Below are 25807 nucleotides of genomic sequence, written 5' to 3'. Positions count from 1 at the left end.
TATTAGTGTCTCAAGGTGCAACTTACCCTCTTTACCAAGTCCGGAATCAGTTTTTGGTCTGCTTGTTGGTCAGAAGACGTACAAGGTTCTATTTCCAAGCTGTATTCTTCAGTTGTCTGATCACAAGTTGAGTTTCTGAGAAAAGTAAAACAAGCTGGATAAGAAACTAATCTCAAGTGAACACTGTTAGCCTAAAGGGTGCTTTACACAAGATGATCTATCGTGCGATAGATCGTCGGGGTCACGGTTTTTGTGACGCACATCCGGCGTCGCTTGCGACGTCGGCCTCTGTGACACCTCCTAGCGACGCAGTATCGCTCACAAATCGTGAGTCGTGTACTCGTCGCTAGGTTTCATAAAATCGTTTATGAAACATGGCGCCGGGTGTTCATCATTCCCGTGGCAGCACACGTCTCTCCGTGTGACACCACGAGAACGATGAACATCGCTTACCTGCGTCCCGCGGCTCTCGCTGGCTATGTGGAAGGAAGGAGGTGGGCGGGATGTTTACATCCTGCTCATCTCCGCCCCTCCGCTTCTATTGGGCGGCCGCCATGTGACGTCGCTGTGACGCCGAACGTCCCACCCACTTTAGGAAGTGGATGTTCGCTGCCCTCAGCGACGTCGCCCGGGAGGTAAGTACATGTGATGGGGGGTTAATGAGCTTGTGCGCCACGGTCAATCATTTGCCGTGACGCACAAACGACGGGGGCGGGTACGATCAATCGTGAAATCGCACGATCGGTCGTCCCGTGTAAAGCAGGCAAAAGGCTAAGTTCATATGTCCAGTAATCATCCATTTGAAATGGATCCAGCAGCAATTGGTGATCTTAGACTGGTGTCACATCAGCGTTTTTTTGACTAACGGCAAAAAAAAAACGAAAAACGCATCTTACAGACTTTGTTGTGTGCTCAATGCATTTTCAATGGACTTGTGCTAAGATGCGGTTGCATGCGTTACTGTCCGGATCCGGTAATTTGTGGTATTTTATCTTGATACAAAAATGCAACATGCTTTAGCAGGATAAAAAATTATTGTGCAGATAGAACATTTTTGGCGAACTAAAAAAACTAATTCCAACTGGATCTGTTTTTTTTAACTTTGATGTGGAGTCTATTAAATAACCATCTGTTTTTGCTATTGAATGGGTCCGTTTTTTGTAGCCTTCAATGTTAACAAAATGGATCCAGTTGGAATCAGTTTTTGGCTGGACAAAAAAAGTTAATGTCTGCATCCATTTTTTTATCCTGCTACAATAACTGCTGCTGGATCCGTTTCAAACAGATGATTCCTTCACATGTGAACTAAGCCTTAAACAAGATTTCATTCCAAAAAGAAACACACATCATCAGTGAATCAGTAATCAGAACACAAAAGTTGTTTTCTTATGTGTTTATGGATAAATTATGGATAAATTGCAGCTTCTTCTGACTTTTTCTGGAGGACATTTTTGCAGAAATGAGAACAAGTGCTGCCATATTGGTTGTCACGTTTAAACAATTTTCTCAGCAGCTGATGGTAAATTGCTACTTTGAAATTGACAGAGCACGCTGACAGAATGGCAGTTTAAGTTGCTGAGAAGCTAATTGAAAAGTGACAACCAATATGTCCGCACTTCCTCTTGTCACTTTCTTTTTTTAAATGTCCACGACAGAAAAAAAAAACAAACGGAAAATGTATCAATATCTATGCAAGTGAAAGAAACATTATCTATCTAACCTCTTATTCACTAATTATACTGAACAAAAATATAAACACAACACTTTTGTTTTTGCTCCCATTTTTCATAAGCTGCACTTTAAGGCTATGTTCACACTAGAAAAATGATTTTTTCTTAAGAAATTTCTTAAGAAATTTCTTAAGAGTGCACCTGTGTTAAAAAAACGCACCAAAAACGCACCTGCGTTTTTGCCGCGTTTTTGCCGCGTTTTCGGTGCGTTTTTGGTGCGTTTTTACCGCTGGTTGCTCCCTGCGTTATTGTGCCAATTATCTATGGCAAAAAACGCAGTTAGCTGCAGAAAAGAAGTGACATGCTCATTCTTTTTCTTAAGAAAATCTACTGAAAGAATTTTCTTAAGAAAAAAAACGCAGTGTGTGCACAGCTAATTTTTTTTTGCCATAGGTTTTGCTGGGGAATGTCTGCAGAAAGGTTACAAGAATTTCTCAAGAAATTTCTGCAGCAAAAACGGACCCAAAACGGACCCAAAACGCAGGTAAAAAACGCAGTGTGTGAACATAGCCTAAGATCTATGACTTTTTTTTATGTACACAAAAGGCCATATTTCTTTCAAATATTGTTCACAAATGTGTCTAAATCTGTATTAGTGAGTACTTCTTTACCAAGATAATCCATCCACCTCATGGGTGTGGCATATCAAGATGCTGATCAGACAGCATGATTATTGCACAGGTGGGCCTTAAGGCCGCTTTACACACTGTGATATCATTACCGATATCGCTAGCGTGCATACCCGCCCCCCATCGATTGTGCGACACGGGCAAATCGCTGCCCGTGGTGCACAACATCGCTTAGACCCGTCACACTACTTACCTGTCTAGCGACGTCGCTGTGACTGGCGAACCGCCTCCTTTCTAAGGCGGGCGATTCGTTCGGCGTCACAGCGACGTCACTAAGTGGGCACCCAATAGAAGCGGAGGGGCGGAGATGAGCGGAACGTAACATCCCGCCCACCTCCTTTCTTCCGCATTGCCGGTGGACGCAGGTAAGGTGAGGTTCCTCGTTCCTGCGGTGTCACACACAGCGATGTGTGCTGCCGCAGGAACGACGAACTACATCGTACCTGCAGCAGCAACGATAATTGGGAATAGGGGGCATGTCACCAATTAGCGATTTTGAACGTTTTTGCGACGCTTCAAAATCACTCATAGGTGTCACACGCAACGACATCGCTAAAGCGGCCGGATGTGCGTAACAAATTCCGTGACCCCAACAAGATCGTTTGAGCAATGTCGTAGCGTGTAAAGCGGCCTTTAGGCTGGCCACAATAAAAGGTCACTCTAAAATGTACAGTTTTACAGTATTGGAGAAGAGTCCAAAAACCAGTCCAGTATCTGGTGTGACCACCATATGCCAGTCTGCCATCTGGCCAGTACAGTTAAAATCTGGATTGATCCATGAAGAGAACACCTCTCCAATGTGCCAGATACCATCAAACGTAAGCATTTGCCCACTCATGTCAGTTATGATGACGAACATGCAAATAAGCTGAGATGATTACTAAAGGGGGCTTTACACGCTACGATATCGTTAATGTATTATCGTCAGGGTCACGCTGTTAGTGACACACATCCGGTGTCATTAACGATATCGCAGCGTGTGACACTTTTGTGCGACCTAAAATCGATTGCCACGGAGAGGTCGTCCTAAAACCAAAAATGGTTTAACGCTCATTAGCGATGTTGTTCCTTGTTCCTGCGGCAGCACACATCGCTATGTATGACACTGCAGAAGCGAGGAACATCTCCTTACCTGCCTCCACCAGCTATGCGGAAGGAAGGAGGTGGGCGGAATGTTTACGTCCCGCTCATCTCCACCCCTCCACTTCTATTGGATGCCTGCCGTGTGACGCTGCACGACCCGCCCCTTAGAAAAGAGGCGGATCGCTGGCCACAGCGACGTCGCAGGGCAGGTAAGTCTGTGTGACGGGGGTGCGCGATTTTGTGCGCGATGGGCAGCGATATGCCCATGTCGCACAAATGATGGGGACGGGTACGCACGCTAGCGATATCGGCATTGATATCGTAGCGTGTAAAGCCCCCTTAACAGTTTGTGCAGAAATTCTTTGGTTACAATTGCAACTGATTGTTGAAGCAGCTATCCAGGTGGCTGGTCTCAGACATTCTTGGAGGTAAAGATGCTGGATGTTGAGGTCCTGAGCTGATGTGGTTACACATGGTCTGCTGTTGTGAGGCCGGTTGGTTGTACTGCAAAATTCTCTGAAACTCCTTCGGACACGGCTTAGGGTAGAGAAATGAACATAACATTCAAGGGCAACAGCTCTGGTGGTCATTCCTGCATTCAGCATGCCAATTGCACACTCTCTCAATACTTGTGGCATTGTGCTGTGTGATAAAACTGGTCATTTTAGAGTAGTCTTTTATTTTGGCCAGCCGAAGGCACACCTGTGCAATAATCATCCTGTCTGATCAGCATCTTGATGTCACAGCTGTGAGGTAGTTGGATTAGCTATGCAAAATAGAAGTGTCCACTAACACAGATTTAGAGAAATTTGAAAACAATATTTGAGAGAAAAATTCCTTTTGTGTACATAGAGAAAGTCTTAAGCCTGCTTTACACACTTCAATAAATCTTTCAATCCGTCGTCGGGGTCAAGTTGTAAGTGACGCACATCCGGCATCGTTCGTGACGTGTTTGCGTGTGAAACCTACATGCGATCGATATTGAACGAAAATACGGTGATCGCGTACACGTCGTTTATTCCTCATACATTGGACGTTTGGTAGTACGAAACTAGTCAATTGTAACGTGTGACATCCCTCATACGATTTTGATGTCTGAGGCTATGTGCGCAGGTGTGCGCTCTGCACCGCAGCTTAAAAAAGGTCCGCTTCAGAGCGCAGCTAAAAAGCTGCGTTCTGAAGCGCCTCACAATGTCTGTCAGTCACTAATCTCTGTCAGTCGGTCACTATCTCTGTCCCTCACTCTCTGTCCATGTCAGTCTATCCCCCTCTCTCATATACTCACCGATCCCCGATCCCCGGCTCTGCACGGCATTCACACTGCTCCGGCGGCTTTTACTGTTTTGAAAAAGCCGGCCGCCCATTAAACAATCTCGTATTCCCTGCTTTACCCGCCCACCGGCGCCTATGATTGGTTAGAGTGAGACACGCCCCCACGCTGAGTGACAGGTGTCACACTGCACCGAATCACAGCAGCCGGTGGGCGTGTCTATACTGTGCAGTGAAATAAATAATTAAATAATTAAAAAAAATGGCGTGCGGTCCCCCCCAATTTTAAAACCAGCCAGATAAAGCCATACGGCTGAAGGCTGGTATTCTCAGGATGGGGAGCTCCACGTTATGGGGAGCCCCCCAGCCTAACAATATCAGCCAACAGCCGCCCAGAATTGCCGCATACATTATATGCGGCAGTTCTGGGACTGTACCCGGCTCTTCCCGATTTGCCCTGGTGCGTTGGCAAATCGGGGTAATAAGGAGTTATTGGCAGCCCATAGCTGCCAATAAGTCCTAGATTAATCATGTCAGGCGTCTATGAGACACCCTCCATGATTAATCTGTAAATTACAGTAAATAAACACACACACCCGAAAAATCCTTTATTAGAAATAAAAAACACAAACATATACCCTGGTTCACCACTTTAATCAGCCCCAAAAAGCCCTCCTTGTCCGGCGTACTCCAGGATGCTCCAGCGTCGCGTCCAGCGCTGCTGCATGGAGGTGACCGGAGCTGCAGCAGACACCGCCGCTCCGGTCACCTCCACGCAGGTAATGAAGACAGCCGGCGATCAGCTGAGCTGTCACTGAGGTTACCCGCTGTCACTGGATCCAGCGGTGGATGCAGCGGTGGCCGCGGGTAACCTCAGTGACAGCTCAGCTGATCGCGCTACTCACCGCTGCTCCTCTCACCTCCACGCAGCAACTGAGGTGAGTAGCGCGATCAGCAGAGCGGTCACTGAGGTTACCCGCGGCCACCGCTCCATCCACCGCTGGATCCAGTGACAGCGGGTAACCTCAGTGACAGATCAGCTGATCGCACGGCTGTCTTCATTACCTGCGTGGAGGTGACCGGAGCGGCGGTGTATTCTGCTGCTCCTGTCACCTCCATGCAGCAGAGCTGGACGCGACGCTGGAGGACTGTGGATTACGCCGGACATGGAGGGTTTGTCGGGGTTAATAAATTGGTAATGAGGGAATTTGTTTGTGTTTTTTATTTCTAATAAAGGATTTTTCGGGTGTGTGTGTGTTTTTTTACTGTCACTTACAGATTAATCATGGAGGGTGTCTCATAGACGCCTGACATGATTAATCTAGGACTTATTGGCAGCTATGGGCTGCCAATAACTCCTTATTACCCCGATTTGCCAACGCACCAGGGCAAATCGGGAAGAGCCGGGTACTGTCCCAGAACTGTCGCATATAATGTATGCGGCAATTCTGGGCGGCTGTTGGCTGATATTGTTAGGCTGGGGGGCTCCCCATAACGTGGAGCTCCCCATCCTGAGAATACCAGCCTTCAGCCGTATGGCTTTATCTGGCTGGTTTTAAAATTGGGGGGGACCGCACGCCTTTTTTTTAATTATTTATTTATTTATTTCACTACACAGTATAGACACGCCCACCGGCTGCTGTGATTGGGTGCAGTGTGACACCTGTCACTCAGCGTGGGGGCGTGTCTCACTGTAACCAATCATAGGCGCCGGTGGGCGGGGTAAGCAGGGAATACGAGATTGTTTAATGGGCGGCCGGCTTTTTCAAAACAGTAAAAGCCGCCGGAGCAGTGTGAACGCCGTGCAGCGCCGGGGATTGGTGAGTATATGAGAGAGGGCTGCTCAATTCAGTTACTCAGGGGATTAGCGGTCACCGGTGGGTCCTTCACTGGTGACCGCTAATCAGGGCGCGACACAGACAGAGCCGCAGCATGACCATGAAGTCGGGTGAAGTTCACCCGAGTTCATTCTGACAGTGCGGCTCTGTCTGTGTCTGCTGTCATCTGCCATTTACCGCTGCTACATGGCTGTCTGTGTCTGCTGTCAGCGGCCATGTAGCAGAGCTGAACGGCAGATGACATAGTAAAAACGCATCCCTACACATTACACACGCTTGGCAAGTCAATAAATAAAAAAAAAAAGGGTGCCCAATGCATACGTCACAGAGCACATGATCTAAAGGATCGCACACAAAATTGATCAATTTAACATAGACTACTAACGCACGTGTGACAGCAAATGAACGACCTACGTGCAATCTCATTCAATCGCATATGCGACCTGGGCGTGTCACATCGCATACGAGATCGCATACCTAATTGTAAGGTGTAAAGCTGGCTTTAGATCTTTGAGTTCAGCTCATGAAAAATGGAGCAAAAACAAAACTGCTTTATATTTTTGTTCAGTATACACTTCACCATACAAATTCAGGAAGGACCATGGTCACATATACTTGTTTTTGTTTTTTGTTTTAAAAAGTTTTTTTTAATTCATTTTACGTGGGAACAAAACTAGCGCCTAAAAATAGTCAACCGTTCCAGTTTGCTTTCAGATCTCAGCCTTGAATTTCCCCAAATTTTCTTTATTAATCATGTGTCATTGTTTATTCTTTTGCTGGCAACAAGGTAGATCACCAGCCATGTACCAGAATAAAGAAAAGTAATTATACAGCATAAAAAAGAAGAAAAAATTAAGTTGAGGACAAACAAAAGAACCCAACACAATGAACATCTCCAGTGAGTCTGCTTTTAATCATGGAAGATTACGCTCTTCTATAATCGCATTATTTGTCTTTGCATGGAGCCTAACAGGAGAATACGGTGCAGGTTATACGACCGTATGTCCTGCTGAGTCTTCGCATTAAATGTAAGAATAATTTTCTATTCATTATTCTGCAAGCAGCTTCATTCACTGTACATTAACTAGAAGCATGCTTAGAGCTCTTCCTGGGGCTCTAATGACCGCTTGGAAGAGATAACCACTACAGAGAAATTTACGCATCAACCTAATTATAGGTATTTAGAAAGTATATTTGTATGTATAAATGAGGTAAGCATATCACTAGAAAGACTATTTAGGGAACTATCTGATCCAATCCGAGCTACTAAGGACATGTTAAAAAAATGTGCCATGTGTATTGCTGATGCAATTATATCTTTTAATATATATATATATAATCCTATAGAAAAAAAATATGTTGGTACTCCACTACCACCTCTCACCAACCCATAATACCTACAACCAAAATCAGTGCAGGGTAAGGTCTGCAGAGTACCCATTAAAATGACTAGATGTGCCATGTAATGCTCCATTCCTCATAGTTGATGAATAGGAACACTGCATCTGTGACAGACAGAATTTAAAAATTCCAAAAAAATCTCATTGTATGATTTTTAAATTATTAATTCGCATTTCATTGCATAAAATAAGTATTTGACCACCTACCAACCACCAAGAATTCTGGCTCTCACAGACCTGTTATTTTTTTTCTTTAAGAAGCGCCTACTCTGCACTGATTACCTTTATTAATTGCATCTGTTTGACCTCGTTACCTGTATAAAAGAAATGGATCCACACAATCAATCACACTCCAACCTCTCCACCATGGCCAAAGCAAAAGAGCTGTCTAAGGATACCAGGGAAAAAATTGTAGACCTGCACAAGGCTGGGATGGGCTACAGGACAATAGGCAAGCAGCTTCGTGAGAAGGCAACAACTGTTGGTGCAATTATTACAAAAATGGAAGAACACAAGATCACTGTCAATCTTACTCAGTCTGAGGCTCCATGCAAGGTTTCACCTTGTTGGGTAAGGATGATTTGGAAAAAGGTCAGGAATCAGCCCAGAACTACATGGGAGGACCTGATCAATGACATAGGGAGGGAGCCGGCACTGGCCGTGTGAGAGCGGCAGACGCTGGTAACGAAGGTAAATATCGGGTAACCAAGGGAAGGGCTTCTTGGTTACCCGATGTTTACTGTGGTTACCAGTGTCCGCAGAAGCCAGCTCCCTGCTGCCTGCACACGTAGCAGAGTACACATCGGGTAATTAACCCGATGTGTACTGTGGCTAGGTGTGCAGGGAGCCAGCGCTAAGCGGTGTGCGCTGATAACCAAGATAAATATCGGGTTGGTTACCCGATATTTACCTTACTAACCAAGCGCAGCATGCTTCCACGTGTAGCGACGCTCGAGCGATCCCTGCCAGGTCTTGTTGCTGGTGGGATCGCTGGAGCGTCGCTAGTGTGACATCTCACCAGTGACCTCCTAGCAACTTACCAGCGATCCCTATCAGGTTGTATCATTGTTGGGATCGCTGGTAAGTTGTTTAGTGTGACTGGGCCTTAAGGAGTGGCTCCATAAGATTAATTTCAAGGTCCTAGAGTGGCCTAGCCAGTCTCCAGGCCTGAACACAATAGAAAATCTTTAGAGGGTGCTAAAACTCAATGTTGCCCAGCGACAGCCCTGAATTCTGGAAGATCTGGAGAAGATCTGTATGTAGGAGTGGGCTAAAATCCCCACTGCAGTGTGTGCAAACTTGGTCAAAAACTACAGGAAACATCTGACCTCTGTAATTGCAAACAAAAGGTTTCTGTACCAAATATTAAGTTCAGTTTTTCTATTATATGAAATATTTTTTATTTCATGCAATAAAATACAAATTAATGATTTAAAAATCATACAATGTTACTTTCTGGATTTTTTTTATCCTGTCTATCACAGCTGAAGTGCACATACGACAAATATTACAGACCTCTCCATTCTTTGTAGTTGGGAAAACTTGCAAAATCGGCAGTGTATCCAATACAGTGGAACCTCGCTTAACGAGTAACCCACTTAACGAGAATTTCGCTTAACAAGCAAAGCTTTCTGTACATTTGTAACTCGGTTTACGAGAAAGCTTTGCTGTACGAGCAAAATACTCACCGCACACACTTCCAGTTCCGTACATCCACCGCGCTCTGACCCGCTCTTACAGCCCACACAAGCACGCACAAGCACGCACACACATACAGTATTGTGCTCACCTTACCTTCCGTTCTATCGCCGGCCTCATGGTTCTTGTAGAACTACAAGACCCAGGAGGCCGGCGATGGAACGGAAGGTAAGGTAAGTATAATATGTGTACCTTACGTTTCATCGCCGGCCGCCTGGGTCCTGTAGTTCGCTGCTCCAGGATGTGTATCCGCAACCAACGCGACGAGGCAGGAACTTCGTCTGTCACCGCTACTCAAAGGCCAATCAGAGGCTAGCGGGTCCTGCCTTTGACGTCAGCGCTCTGGCAGCGGAAGTTCCGCCCTCGTCGCGATGGTAACCCGATACACAGCCCGTACCAGCGTACAGCAACTCCCAGGAGACCGGCGATGGAACGGAAGGTTAGGTGAGCATAATGTGCGTGTGTGAGCGCGTGCGTGCGTGCTTGTGTGTGTTTGTGCGTGTTTGTGCATGTTTGTACGTGTTTATGTGTGCTTGTGCGTGTGTGGAATGGCACAATAGGAGACTAGGATGGGACATTTAACAAGTTGTGGAACGAATTGTCTGCATTGCAATGATTTCCTATGGGAAATCTTGCTTTGCTGAACGAGTAACTTGGTTAACAAGCCCACTCCCAGAACGGATTGTTCTCGTTAACCAAGGTTCCACTGTACTTCTTTTCCCCACTGTAGGAGCTTGCTTCTGAAGGCCCCTATCACCTCCATCTTGGTGCTAGAGACCATTAATTTCACTGTAAGCTCCATTACTAATGTAGTACAGGCACTCAAACAATCTCAGATATAGATTCCCAAGGTCAATGTTTCTCAAACACCAAACAACGCCAAAGGTGAAATCAACCTCATTTTTCCCAATCTGACAATATAAAAATTAGACATGAAAAAGTCCTTAAGATCACATGTACATGTTGAGTATTTGGTGATTTTTTTTACCACAGTATTTGTAAACCAAGATCAGGAGTGGGGAAAAAATCCAGAAGTGGTGCCTGTGTTTCTATTATACTTTTCCTCTGATTATTCCACTTCTGGTTTTGGATTACAAATACTGAGGTAAAAAAACTCACCAAATACTCAATGTGTGCACAAGAACTAAGGGGTACTTTATACGTTGCGACATCGCTACCGATATATCGTCGGGGTCACGGTTGTTGTGACGCACATCCGGCGCCGTTAGCGACATCGCAATGTGTAAATCCTAGAAGCGACGATGAACGAGCGCAAAACAGTCAAAAATCGCTGATCTGTGTCACGTCGTTCATTTTCATATTGTCGCTCCAGCTGCAGATACAATGTTGTTTGTCGTTCCTGCAGCACTACACATCGCTGTGTGTGAAGCCGCAGGAACGACAAACATCTCCTTACCTGTGTCCACCGTCAATGCGGAAGGAAGAAGGTGGGCGGGATGTTACGTCCCCGCTCATCTCCACCCCGCCGCTTCTATTGGCCGGCTGCTTAGTGACGTCGCGGTGACGCCGAACGCACCTTCCCCTTGAAGGAGGGATTGCTCGGCAGTCACCGCGACGTCGCAGACTAGGTATGTGCATGTAAAGCTGCCGTAGCGATAATGTTCACTACGGGAGCAATCACCAGATATCGCATGTGCGACGGGGGCGGGTACTATCGCGCTCGACATCGCTAGCCGATGCTAGCGATGTCGCAATGTGTAAGGTACCCCTTACAGTCCAATTTAGCAAAATATACCTAGTTTTAAGGTCCTGATTTGTTGCTCTTCATGCCAATTGTTTCCATCAAGGCCGGCCATGAGAATGGTAACGTATAATGGATTATGTAAGATGTAGTAAGAGAAGATGGATGTGCGAGATAGATGATGAGATGTGCTATGAAATCAGATAGACTAGATGAAGTGTTACGTCACTAGGTGTGAAGTCCAGGGGTCTCCACTGCGGTATACACCTAATATTACTATTACAAACAGCGAGCACTGGTGAAGCGGCTGGATCAACTGCTGCTCAGACATGTCCCCAGAGTGCTACTTACAATAATTACATTTAACATTTACATAATCAATCTAACCTTCAGATCCTAAAGGTGGAATCCCCTGTGAGAGACTGGAAGTGTTAATTATGTCGCTTTCGCAAGGTGTTATTTTTACATTGCAGCAAAGCAATGAAGAAATACCAGGTATAAAAGTCATAGCAGCATAACCCAACTACTTTATTCTGCCAATCTCAGCCATTTTCGCCTGTTCTTGCTAACCGGAGTATAAACACTTAACACTCCACCAAGTCTAAATATTGAGAGAATCATTCATGAAAATAAAGAATCCTGCGGTATTTAGCAAAGAGAAATCATCCAATGGTCACCTTTCAAGTAAAGAGGCGAACAACACTGGATCTACTCTAAGTTCAGAGGGGCAAGAGATGGGATATAACACTCGGTAGGGTCAAGACAATATTGTATATACAGTCCTCTGATTCACCCCTCATCAGTCCCGTATTTACTTAAAGGATTTTTCCACCATCATAAAATGGTCTTGCAAAAAAAAAACAAAAAAAACAAATACAAACAATAATTGCTCTCCCCTGGTCCAACACACCCCCATAACTGATGCTCATTTTTACATTTTTATTGGCTTGAATATTGACATCAAGACCACAGCACACATGACTACTGCAGACAATCACTGAGCTCAACAGCTCTGCCGATATAGACTAATCAAATTCAGTGATTGGCTGCAGCCTTGATGTGTGAGGTAGTCAAGACATCACCACCACTTCAGCCAAAACACATGGACCGAAGAGCGGTGGGAAGCACGCGCTGGTCCAGGGAAGAGTTAGGACTACCTGTGGTTTTTTTTTTTTACAATTAACCAATTGTGGCACCCCAGGGTTCGGTTGCCACATATATACTTGTACCTGGGGCAGGGAAGGATGTGCACATCAGGTAATCCCACAAATAACCAGGCCTCCATAGGGAGCTCTACAAGCTGAGCTCGGGTGAGGTCCCCTATAAAATCCAGGTCTGGAGGTGGAGCCTGGCAGTTGAGTCCTGGAGAGGACTGTGAGAACATCTCGGTTCACGGAGCTGCGCTAAGCCCGTACGAGTAAGCTATGAGACAGACTGAGGGATCCAGGAATGAGAAGAAAAAGAGGAGTTACCGGGGAAGTGGAACCAGATCGGTTCATCCCAGAGGAACAGCGCTGACTACCGGACATCGGCGTCCGAGATTGTGAGTGATCTTATTGCTTAGCAGTAAAGACCGGAGGCCAGGGAGACTCCAAGTCTCCTGGACACAGCAGCACCTGAAGGAAAAGCCATGTCCCAGAGCTTAGGGACCGCAGTGAACACAGCGGTGCCCCTCAGAGGAGCTCCTGCCGCCTGCCATACAGGTGGAGACAGTAAGAGTAGGTCAGGGTGTAGCTCCAGGCAGCCTAGGACCAAAAGAGAAACACAGCGCAACAGGAAGGCCTCATAACTCACCAGGTGTGGAGATCCTGAACTGCTTCCAGATCACCCGGAATTGTTATATCAGAGACTGTACCCTGGTCTATAACCGCAAGTAAAATAAGGTCAGAGTTAATGGGTTAGTGTGATGTACTTTATTTCTCTCGTCTGTGGAGCCATAGGCTGCTGCACTAAAGTGACAGTTGAAAAGGCTGAGAGGAAAAATGCCATTTTCTGTGTGAAGACAACTAAAACTGCCCCGGGTATCCCGCTTCACCTACGGGGAGCGTAATCAACTGGCTGCCCAACTATCGCCCCGGAGGTCTGTCTCGCAGCCCAGTAACCATACCGGGACCATAGGTGGCGTCACAAAACACATATTTTTTATTTACTGACTTTTAGCAACCGCCAGGGCCACAGGATTGAGCACAAGCCCCCATGACATAATCCCGTTAATCAACGCCCGGAACCGGGTACCCCATGGCCCTGGGGTGGGACACAATCATCCGACAAACACTTTTTTTGTAAGTGGAAAACTTCTTTTAGTTAAGTTCTTGCTAGCATCTTTTTATGCTCCGTGTTTTTACTGCGCAAATAATGCAGTGTCTTACCATCCAGCAAAGTGAATGAGATTTATAAAACTCTCCTGCTCCCTGTGCTTTTTTACACTGCATAAACTGACCTGTGGCAAATGTTTCAAATCCACACATGTCGATTTCTCCTGGGGTATGATGAGTTTTATGTGTAGATTTTCCCCACAGAAATACTTTAGCTGCAAAAATTCTGCAGGTAGAAAACACAGATGCGGTTTTGTGTTTCTGCTGCAGAAAAAATTAACTTGTGTCCTCCCTGGAGTGTTTCGTTTTCAGTCATGGGGCAGTGCAGGGAGCGGTTATAGTGGTTACGGCCTAATCAGTACATACACGTTGTGGAGCAAACGGTCGTTAGAAGTGGGAGAAAGTGATTACAGTGCATACAGTATAGTGAGCGCTGACGGTAACTGCTCCCTGCACTGCCTGCATGACTGGACGTCAGTGCTACAAGGAAAATATGTTTCTTTTCTCCCTGTAGCCCTGCGTTCAAACTAGTTACTCAGAATTTCAATAAAATTTACCTGCATATTAACCCTTTATCTGCAGGTAAAGAGCACTTCTGGTCATGTCAGGTTCCCTTTAAGTGCCAATGAATAGCCTAGCCCCCCCCCTTTAGAGCATTTAGTGTGGGGGGGGGGCCCATGGGTTTGCGTTGCCTGACACCCTATTTCTTGCTTTTGATGGTTTTGTATTTCTTCTAGTTTGTTTGTGCATTAATTGGTTTTGGTATGGTCTGTTTTCCTCTCTCCCCCCTCTTTTTGTTATGTTTAATGGTACTTAAATTCTAGGTTTTTCTTTACCCAGTTAGTTGACTGAGCAGATTTTGACAACAGATCCAGGATTGGCTGTTAGTTTTGGCGGGAAGGTTCATAGACATAGGTATTCATAGACTGAGAGCCGCTTGTCAGGTGTTCATTGCTGACAGGAAGCAGATTTAAGCAGCTCCCCGCCCGCCCTCCCCTTATATTGAAGTCACAGTTTTATTAGATGGGTAGTCGCCCAGCTAAGCCTGGGTGGACAGTGTTTTCTGAAATATTTAATATTAATTATTTATACAAGATGTTATTTATTGGTTTAATTATTTAATGATTAAATTATTATGTAACCCATTAATAAACACCGTGGCCTTTATTCACCAAGTCATGTTTCTGTGTTTTTTTTATTAAAATATATATTTAGTTGTGTAAGGGGTGTCTATGGCATCTGCGATCCCATGTGCTTGATATACAACAAGATATGGGCACTACACTTACTCAATAATTGCATGGGCTTTATTTAGGTAAGCAGTTTATAACACGACTATGGTTCAGTCAGGTAATTGCTGTGACAGTGTAGCTGTTTCAGTCAATGTGACATCAGGGTTCTAAGGCTATGTGTCCACGCTAGAATGTCCCTGCGGATTTTTTTGCCTGAAAATCCGCGACTTTCGCGGCAAATCCGCACCCGCGGATTTGCCGCGGATTTGCCGCGGATTTTTTTTTTTTTTTTCCCATTCAAAGCCAAAAATCCGCACCAAATCTGCACCAAACAATTGACATGCTGCAGATTTTTCCGCATCAAAATCCGCGGCAAATCCGCCGCGGAAAAATCCGCAGCATGGGCACAGCATTTCCAAAATGCCATTGAAATGGCTTGGAAGTGCTGCTGCTGCAGATTTTCGTCAAATCCGCGGTAAATCCGCAGCAAAATCCGCGGTAAATCCGCGGTAAATCCTGTAGCGTGGGCACATAGCCTTATGGTACACAGCTGTGACATCACAAATGTATATTTCTCAGGTTTGATTCTGGGACACTACAACTAGTTTTAGGCTCTGTGCCCACGTTGCGTATTTGCGTGCAGTTACGCTGCGTATTGCACTGCAGCGTAACTGCATGCGTCCTGCGTCCCCAGCACAATCTATGAAGATTGTGCATAATCTATGCGCACATTGCATTTTAGAACGCAGCGATTTGCATGCTGCCAAATCGCTGCGTTCTAAAAAGCAACATGTCACTTAGGATGCAGGTGCCGCTCTGTCTATAGTGGGGGCTGCATCCAGAGCCCATGAAATCGGCTTTTTCACTGCATTCGTTACTGTTTCTGCAGCGATTTGAAGCGCACATGTGTTATTCAAATCGCTGCAGAAATTTCGCAACAACGCAACATGGGCACATAGCGTTACTCAAGAAGGTATCTGTGTAGCTGCTGTAGAATCAGAAGTGATTTTTAGTCAGGAAAACACCTCTGTATGTGTGTCAGGCCATCTAAAGTGACATCACATGTGTGTCAGTCAGGTAAGCAATGGTGACATCACAATAGTTTCTGTACCGTAACATTTTCAGTACTAGGCTGGACTCACACGAACGTATGTAAAAACGATCCCATTCTCGTCCAGGAGAGTAGGACGATTTTTTCTAACTTGTCATCCATGTGCTGTCCGTGTGCAATCCGTTTTTTTCTCAGCAGCTATTAGTCATTTGCAGTCATTTACAGGAGCATTTACAGTGTTCTGTGCAACATGATAGAACTGCATCCATAAAAACGGACGTCTCTAGGATGGTCCGTGTGATGTCCTTTTTTTTCTTGCACCCATTGACTTGTATTGGCGAGTCTCGGACGTTTTCAGGATACAATCGCAGCATCTTGCGACTTTTCTCGCATCCAGAATCTGGATGCCAGAAAAGCTGACCGACTGCTCTCCCTCAGTGACCAACATTGGTCAGAGTGCAATGCGAGATTTTCTCACATTGCACTCGTCCGATTTATACGCTCGTGTGAGCGTACCCTTAAAAGAAGGATCCAATATATTGATCTTGCATAGAAATCTTCTTTTGTTGGCATCTGCCACTACAAAGACCTCTAGCCACATACTGTATGTTCCTACTCTTTACTATGACAAGAGGAAATCTATCACCAGGTTTATGCTGAGCTGTAGGGAGAGAGAACGGCAATAAGGTTTTGTGTCTGATATCTTGAGGGAAAAAGTGGACTTCGAAAAGCGTGAGTTAAATAAAGACCACCTTTTTTTATGAATATTGCATCATCTGAATGATAGTCAGAAGTTTATGGAAATATAAACCAGAGACACACACCCTGATTATAGGATGTCTCACTTTCTTGGACTCTAGTTGCCCAGACTTGTGATATTTATGACTTATCCTCAGGATCAACTTCTTTCAGTGCTGGCCACAGCTGTATCTTAAACAGTGAGCGACATCATCTCCATTCACTAACTAGTGGCGGCCATTGCTGAGTGAACATCTCTTCACTTCAATAAGAGATGAGCTGTAGTTCTCTAACCACAATACAGTGACTGGAGCTGTGCTGCTCTGGCTCCATTCACGGTCTACATTCTGCTGCCAGAGCTGAAAACAGATGATAGGTATGGGCATTTGGTGTTAGACCTCAACCGATCTGATATACATAGGTTATTAAAGGGGTATTCCCATCTCCAAGATCCTATCCCAATATGTACGGTAGTAGGTGTAATAATAATATTAGCAAATACCTCTATTTAGAAATGTAATATAGTTCTTTTGATATAGTCATGTCTCTTACCTCATGTTCAGGGCATTGCAGCTTAGGTAGCCATGTTTATATTCATTCATATAGTAACAGTTAGTCACTTAGTTTTTCGTGGTCATAACCATGGATACCTAAGCTGCGATGCCCTGCACATGACGGAGGAGAACTGTACTACATTTCTAATTGGAGGTATTTGCCAATACTATTATTACACCTACTACATATTAGGATAGGATCATGGAGATGGGAATAGCCCTTTAAGCTTAGACAAACCCTTTACGAGTCCTCCCAGTGATATGTGCAGACTATGAGGTCCTCATCTATGATATGTGGGCCCATCACTCTCCCACTGTTAATTGACATGCACAGTAATAATGGAAACAGCTGTCAATCACAGTATGTTGGGTCACCCCATTATTTTTTTTAAATTGCTTTTGAATATATTTTATTATGAAACAATGAAACAGCCGTCCCATCCAGCCCAGACGGACAAAACATCCATCATTATTTGGATGATGGTTTATGCTGCTCTGGTGGAGAAGCTCCTATGAACTATGAGCAATCATGAACCTTTAGATGTGTCAATAAAAGATTTATTTATGCAGAATAAATAACAAAGTAGGGTAGCAAGGGAGCGCAGAATGGGCAAAACATAAAAAACAAAGCAAGTAAAACACACAACAAAGTATAACGCGCACATTTCGAGGCTTTTATGTCGACATGCCCCTGGCACAATTAATTAGCTGGAAAGCTGACAGCCTTGCAGTTTTATCTTGTGAGGAGGATTATTGGGTTTGAAAGGTGTAAGATATTATAAGAAGAGCTCTAAATAATGAACTCACATAACGCCACAGAGTAATCATTACCATGAGCATCGGCAATGATCCAAACGTCTGTTTTATTTCTTTGCTATTACAAATTGTAATGGTTTTAGCTAATAACTGTGGCCCAGTTAATGCAAAGTGTTATCTCTTAGTTATTCACGCCTAAAACTGAGGTACATTCAAGGAAAAAAGTGAATTCAGGACGTTTTAACCATCTCTCCTCCTGAAAAGTTAGGGATTTCATAAATCTTTAAAAGACCTAGACACATTTTATGACCAGCCCCATCTGAGGTCACCAAGGGGAGGTATATAGGAGTGACTGTTCTTTAATAAATACAGGAGTTTCAGTTGACAACCTGTTCAAAGAAGGAAGATACATTGCTATGTAAGATTGTTCCATATTTTCTAAAAGGAGTTCTTCCCTCCATCAAGCTCTGAACCATTTCCATGATACAGGTTTAGTACATTTCTTTTGTTATTCTTTCATTTTATGTAATTGTATATACTGTATTGTTTTGCCCCCTTTGTAATATTTGTATATTTTTTTTATCAACACTGTCTACTTTTTGGATTAAATATATAAAATTTAATAGCCTCTTTCTTCTTGCTCTATAAATCGCATCCCTGAAGCCATACACTACCTGCTACACTACTGGTGATTGGTGGAGGCAACTGGTAGTTCTTTTTGTCATTTTGGAATTGGCAATGACTGTACTGGTATATATGAGTTGGAATCTGAGGTGTATATACCACATATATATATATGTGTGCTGCCCCGCATCAGCAGCCGGACTGCTCGGATCCGGATCCGCGGTGGCTCGAGGGGCCTCCGGACCCAGAGGTCGTGCAGCTCCCCAAATGAAGGGGGGTTATGTACAGGGGATAGTGTGGAAAGTTTGTGACGCCACCCATGGTGTGTGGTAAGGGTGAAGTACCACCGCTGCAGCTGGGAGTATCCGGTGGCGATGGTGTGGGCAGCCAGGTGTTTAACCCCTCCACACGGGTAGGGGGATGCCCCGGGACTCGGTGATGGTGTCGGGGAGGTGCCATCGGGCTGGTAAGGGTTAATTGCGTACTCACTCAGTCCAATAACGCTGACAACCGTGGTAAACCAAAGTTCTTGGTGCCACTGCAGCAGGGAGGGAGCACACCTGGATCCCGTGCCCGTTGGTGTTGCTTGTTAGCCTGTGACCTTGACCTTGGTACGTCTTTTCTGTAGTTGGTCCCTTTTAGCTTAAAACTAAACAGGTCCCGCTCTCCCGTATGGCTAACGTAGTGAGCTTGCTCTCAGGGGTTCACGCTTGGGATTTTCTGAACTATGCAGTGGGAAAGTCCTATCCCCCTCGTTGCGCTAGTACCCCGATTTTGGAGCGGGTGGAGAACGGATCTTGAAGGCTCCGTCCTCGTCGGGTGAATTACCAGAATGCCTGAAGCTACTTCCCGGCCTAGGGTCCACGTACCCCGTCGTGCCCTGGCCCCTGCCTGGTGATTGCACATGGCCACCGGCTGTCCTCCTCGACAGTCCGTGCCCCTTGTCACAAACCTCTGCGACCGGGGTCCAGCTCCTACCAGGCCCAGACCAACGTCTGCCACCTAGTAACTGAGGAGCCCAGCTCTTGACCTCCTCTCACTTTCACCTCTAACACTACACTGCTCTCTTTTGACACTCCTGACCTCCCCTTAACCAACCCAAGTGGCCAACCCTATTCCCTTCAGGCTGTCCACTGGTGTGTCTGGTGGGTGTGGTGCAGAGTGTTCCTAGGGTTTTGATTAGCTTGTTCTTAGCAACACCAAAGGTCAGAGACCCGTAACCAAGGAGGAGGTGGATATCATGCAGAAGGGCAGATTGCACGATACACTGTGACGAACTGATAGGCCAGGGCGTCACATATATATATATATATATATCCCATGAGTTGGAATCTGAGGTCTATATACCATATGCTCACTGACAGTTTCGCAAAAACTGGCCTAGCAGTGGATATAGCCGCAGCCTTGTCTATCACTCATCAGTCGATTGTGTAATTGTCCTGATAATTGGCAGTGGTGGGATATCTGCGAGATTCCCTGGACTTTCTCTGTGGCAACCTCTTTTGAGGAACAGAATGCTTGGTGCTGTATGCCACATCCAAAACGTGAATACACACAAGGTCATCGGAAACCTCTTGTCCATAAACATTAATTGTGTGATACTCATGCGGCTTCTGTTGCCCGTTCTGAGTTCCGTCTGGTCACCCAGAGGCAGCATCCTGTCAGCAGTGGAGTAGCATGTGGGAAGTCGCACAGGGTTTACAAAATTCAATGGGTGAACAGGACTCGGTCCATAAGATGAGTATAGTCCTTATTTATTTTTTAGATAGTGACACCAAAGTATCATTATTACTTTTGCTGGGGGCACACAGAGAGAATCATTACTTTGTGATGGGGCACTAAGAAGGCACTAATCCTATCTAAAAAGGCACTCATTGACTTTTTTTTTAAGAATGCACTCATGGGGTATTATTACTGTTTTAGAGGCACAACACTTGACCTGCAAACTGGCAACTCATGCCTTCCTAACAAAAACAGCATAGAAAGAATAGAGTATGCCACAAATGTATGAGGTCGGTAATCCCCCCAAAAAGGTGAATAAACATAACGTTCAATCAAAAGTTCAGTTAAAATCAGCTTTTAAAGTAATTTTTTATCGGCATGCACAAAGCCAACAGCATTGATGTGTTATATCTGCTCTGAGGAGCAGCACAAACAATATATACTATGTTATATGTCTTACAGGCAGCGTAAGAGTACTGTCATGGTCATCTGCCTGCTGTTTTGAGACTACTGACAGCCTTAGGACGGGAGCTTCCCATCTCCATCTTGACCCCTCATTTAAACGAGGTTTCTTTTCCTTTGGCGTTTCATGAGTTCATTTTAGTTTTGTTACCAGCAGCTCTGAGCAGGACAGGTAAGCTGTTGCTGCTTTGGGTCCAAGCCCATTTAGGTTAAATACTGCAGCCTTCCCAGCAGACCTTGCTGCTGTTCGAATCATTTCTGCTTTGGCCAGCCTGGTGGAAGGATCTGCTCAGGATTTCTCTTGTGCCCATCCACCTGATACTATTGAGTCCGTCTGTTACGGTGAAGTTTTGTATCTTTCTGTTTTTTCCCCCAGTCTGTTTTTCTTTCCCTCTGTGTTTATTAGTTGAGTGGCGAGTCTAGTGTACTCGTCTGCCTACTCACTAGAAAGGGTGAGTTTAGGGCCAGCTGAGGGACCCAGGTATCCTGCTCACCGACAGGTTAAAATAACCTGAATAGGGACGCTAGGGAGCTCAGAAGTCAGCTTGAGGTGAGTGCAGGAGGTGCTCCCTCACCTTTCTCTCTAGCAGCAGGGACCTCCGTTGTATCATGTTCCTGATGTTTCCCCTTTTTTGGTGGTGTTCTTGGTAGTGCGTCAGACACCTGTTGGTCTGATCACATGTGTCACACATTATATATGGGCATATTCTACTCTGTGTATGACAGGTACATGCACACGGTCCGGATACACTGCTTTCTGGACGAAGCATCAGCCGTCCTGCGGGGTCTCGAATACTCTCTCCAAGAGTCCGCAGCTGCCCATGCCCGTGATCAGGGTTCAGGCCGCTGAGGTCTTTCTCTCCATTCTCCCTGCGGAGAACACTTGTGGCTCTGCAACAATAAATTGACAAGCTATGGCTCGGGAAGCCGCACAGTATGTCAGTTTAAGCTATGGCAAAACAAGCACAGTGGGCATGGGATTTATAGAAAACACGCTGCGTCCAAAACGCTGTGACCCCTGATGGTGGGCACGCAGCCTAAAGATGGCAGAGATGTCACATACCTGCACCCTTCAGAAATGATGGAAAAGGAAATAAGGGATGTAATCAATTAAAGTGTTCTGTAGACATGTGGGGAAAAAAAAGCATCACCTACGGTATTAAAGTTTGTGATTGCGCCCTTTGTGATGTCTAATTTCTGCTTGAAAATAAACAGATAGTAGCAGAACTGAGGTATTCTGTATCTCTAGTTTTGCATAGGACTGCAAGTTAACTTAACCCATTATATTTAGTCTGACAACCATTACGATGCATTAATGATGCACCATAGTAATTTCCCTAAGAGTAAAATTATAAATTCAGCTTCACAACATTTTTATATAGGATAACATCATTTAAGTGAAACTTCTACAAGTGTATTGTCTGTGTTAGTACCGGAGTCAGCAGATGTCCAATGTCATCTTGCTTTATGTGCTGTTAGGGACCAGAAAATTATTCTTTTTTGATGATCTGAAGAAGACGAGCCACTCTGCACCCATTATTATAAAAATCTATGTTAATATGTGAACTGAAAGCGCGAAAGGTCTGATGGAAAGGCTGATTCATTACCCTGCTGTAATAAGGCACGACTTTAATGAGTCATTTGCCACCAATACTACATTGGAAAATGACCTGTTATTTCTGCACACCCTGTCTCGAAGAGTGGATCCCATTTGTCTATAGCTCCTAAATAGGCCCTGAGGAAAATAAACTACTTTGCTGATGCATTGTATCTCGGAGACAAGCAATACCCAGGAGGTAAGGAAAAAAATAAGAAATAGATAAACAGAAATAAAGCTGCAAGCTGAGAGAATCCATACAGAGTACTTAAAACAGCTGGGAATGATAAAAACAATGAACAGATGAAATTTGCAGACGACTGGGAAATTTCAGTCAATGATAGAAAGGGATATATAAAATAACCTAACTAGGGATTACGTGACTGTCCATCTACATCACCTGTTTACTTTATGTCTTACTTCATATCTAGGCTTCAACACAAATTTTCAGCTGTATAACATGCAATATGTCTACACCTCAATCATTAGCTCTATCAGGAGACTTTCATGGGTGCTTCTATGGCCTAGAAAGGGGGTTTTATCCATAAAACGGTCATAATAAGAAGCAGTTATTGGAATTACAACTTTATAACAGGTCATAGCTCTATTCTGGGCCTTAGAAAAAATACGGGATATGGTTATGGTTATCTTAATAGGACTATCCTTTTAAAAGGACACAAATTAACCACCTACTGTCCTTGGTAGATTACTTTAAGACATGATCAAACTTTCACTTTAGCCATATTAAAAAAAAATTGACCTTGTTCGTATAAAAGTGCTGGAAAGCGGTTTGAGGGTGGTGCTAGTCGATGTAGGTGGTTTAGCCCTCGTCACTAAAGCCTGCCTAATCTATCTCCTTGACCTTGATAATAGTGGCTGCACTGTCGTGACACTTCAGGACAGGTTTTCTGACCACCCCAGAGCACCTGCCAGCTCTTTTACATAAATGAGAAAAAGTTAATGAGGTTGTCTCCTTATACCCACCATGAGCACTGGCGCCATTTCAGTGATTGGCCCCAGTCTTCCTGGCGCTCTCATGACATTGTTAAGTCATGTGAGTGCTGCAGCCAATCAGCAGCCACTGATAGGCTGCAGTGGCCACATTTCCCTTGGACAAAACCTCTGGGACAGGTGTAAGGGTTGTAGCTCATTATCGGCTGCTGATTAGCTGCAACACTCATGTGAAATAAAAATGTCACAATAGCGCTGGGAGACAGCACTGGAATTGCTGAATTGCTGGAATTGCTGAAACAACAGGTGGGGAGTATGTGTATATATACACACGCTACTCACAAAAAGTTAGGGTTATTTGGCTTTTCAGTGAAATTTCAGAATGATCCTAAAATGCACTCTGACCTGTTCAGGTGAACTTAACGTGACCTTCTCTTTTGGGTGCACATGTCCAACTGTTCAGTGTTTCCGTATTTTTTGCACATCTTGCTGTTCTCTAACAAGGAGCTTAATGGCAAAATTCACAACAGGTGTTTGATCCATGAATCGCCCAATAAATTTTGGGGTTCAGTTAGAATTCGTATTTAGACAGTCCTCATCATGCTGTTCACATTTTTACATCATGAAACCAAGACCACACCTAACAATGAATCAACAGTACCTCGCCATTGTGACAATGCAACAGCTTATCGAGATCGCATCATTAGGGAGCAGTGGCTGGAGACTGGGGTACCTCAAATTGAGTGGCCTGCACTTTCTCCAGACCTGAATCCCATAGAAAACCTATGGGATTAGCTGAGGAGTCACTGTTTAGAGGCTCATAACTCTGAGCCCCAGAACCTCAATGACCTGAGGGCCGCTAGAAGAGTGGGATGCTATTACTCAGCAGACAATAACTCCCCTTGTGAACAGCAGGAGACGTCATTTTCATGCTGTAATTGATGCTTAAGATCACATGACAAGTTATTGAGAGATTTACATTTTTAGAGCGATTATATCCACCACTGCTGTTGGTTTTTGTTTCAAATAAATTGATTGAAATGGCAAAATCACCATTGCATGCATCTATTTAAATATCACTTTAGCGTGAACTCTACATTTTCCATAAATTTCACCCAAAAGCAAAATATCCCTAACTTTTTTGTGAGTAGTGTGTGTGTGTGTGTGTGTGTGTGTGTGTGTATGTGTGTTTATTTTATTTGCTACAGCATAAATGAAGGGGTTTCCTTTACATTTATAAATTGCTCTGCAACCACACGGCTATGTATGAACACATCCTAAAATCCTATACCCGGCGCAGTAGATTATATAGTAGGCAACAAACAATTCGACAGAATTCCTTTAGGATACTACAATAAGGCCTCAAGCACATAAGATGAAATTTGTACAGGGTTAGACAATGTTTCTGCACTTGGCACGTGCACTTGATGCATGTTCTATTACATTTCATTCAAATGTAGGCCATAAGACTGCCATCTGCATGAGACCTACAGATAATCATGAACACTTCAGAGACATGGAAATGTCACGAAGTTCTGTCCCTCAGCCAGGCTTTCAAATGTGCTATTGTACATGCTTATAGCTATCAGAATGACTTGAAGTCAGAGTTTTTCCAAGTCGATACAGTATACCACAGACAGAAGTCTCTTCCATATTCCGCTGTATAGGTGCACAATAGTAAAGAATAGATCATAAACTGACTCCCACTGTATAAAAAAAACAAACAAAAAAACCCACAGTTCTCAACTGAATAATAAAGCACACAAGTTACTCTTTGAACTGTAAAAAAACATTGCACTGATAAGAGTCCACTGTATGCTAAATGGACCCTCTCTTGAAATATAGCAGGTGCATGGATATGTATGGAGCCATGCATTTGATTCACGTATATACCAGGAGTTTTCCCGGATCATAAGTTAGTCATATTCACAAAATGAGGATCTTAGACTTAACCATTTCTTCTCAATTATTATAAAATAAAAGCAGGAAAAATAATGCTATAAAAGATGTCTTTACTACTACCAAAACTGTGTACTACAAAGTTTAAAGAGGACTTTTGTCACTTACCAAAAATACAGTATATCACAAAAATGAATAGACCCCTTAGATTTTTGTAAATATTTAAATTATTAAAGATGGGGGAACAGTGAAATATTCAGGTTTGCATTATGCTATCCGAATACCGAGTACTATTTCAGTATTCATCACGAATAACTAACCTAATGCAAGTCAATGGAAAAGCCGAGCATTTTTCTGGGAAATTTTCAAGAAAAATTCTCAGGTGCCCCATTGACTTGCATTAGATTCATTATGAATACATAGCACTACGTATTCAGATAGCATAACATCTACCAGCTCTGTGATGTCATAGAGGAGTGGAAGAAGATTCCAGTGGCTCCTGTGAAGCTCTAATGAACTCCAAGCCCGTGTCACGCTGTACAAACGTCTCAGGGCAA

The 25807-nt window shown here is 44.3% G+C and overlaps 1 protein-coding gene across 1 annotated transcript in view; it reads right to left on the bottom strand.

Annotated features, from left to right (window-relative positions):
* RFTN1 (raftlin, lipid raft linker 1) overlaps positions 1 to 25807 on the bottom strand; it is a 562445-nt gene that overhangs the window by 258546 nt on the left and 278092 nt on the right. Inside the window, exon 4 of the mRNA XM_075315305.1 lies at positions 27 to 135. Coding sequence (XP_075171420.1) covers positions 27 to 135 — 109 coding nt within the window. The remainder of the gene's footprint in view (positions 1 to 26; positions 136 to 25807) is intronic.

The sequence above is a fragment of the Anomaloglossus baeobatrachus genome, chromosome 6 (assembly GCF_048569485.1).
Source record: "Anomaloglossus baeobatrachus isolate aAnoBae1 chromosome 6, aAnoBae1.hap1, whole genome shotgun sequence".
In the NCBI taxonomy this organism is placed as follows: Eukaryota; Metazoa; Chordata; class Amphibia; order Anura; family Aromobatidae; genus Anomaloglossus; species Anomaloglossus baeobatrachus.
This window is presented reverse-complemented; position numbering and strand designations above follow the sequence as displayed.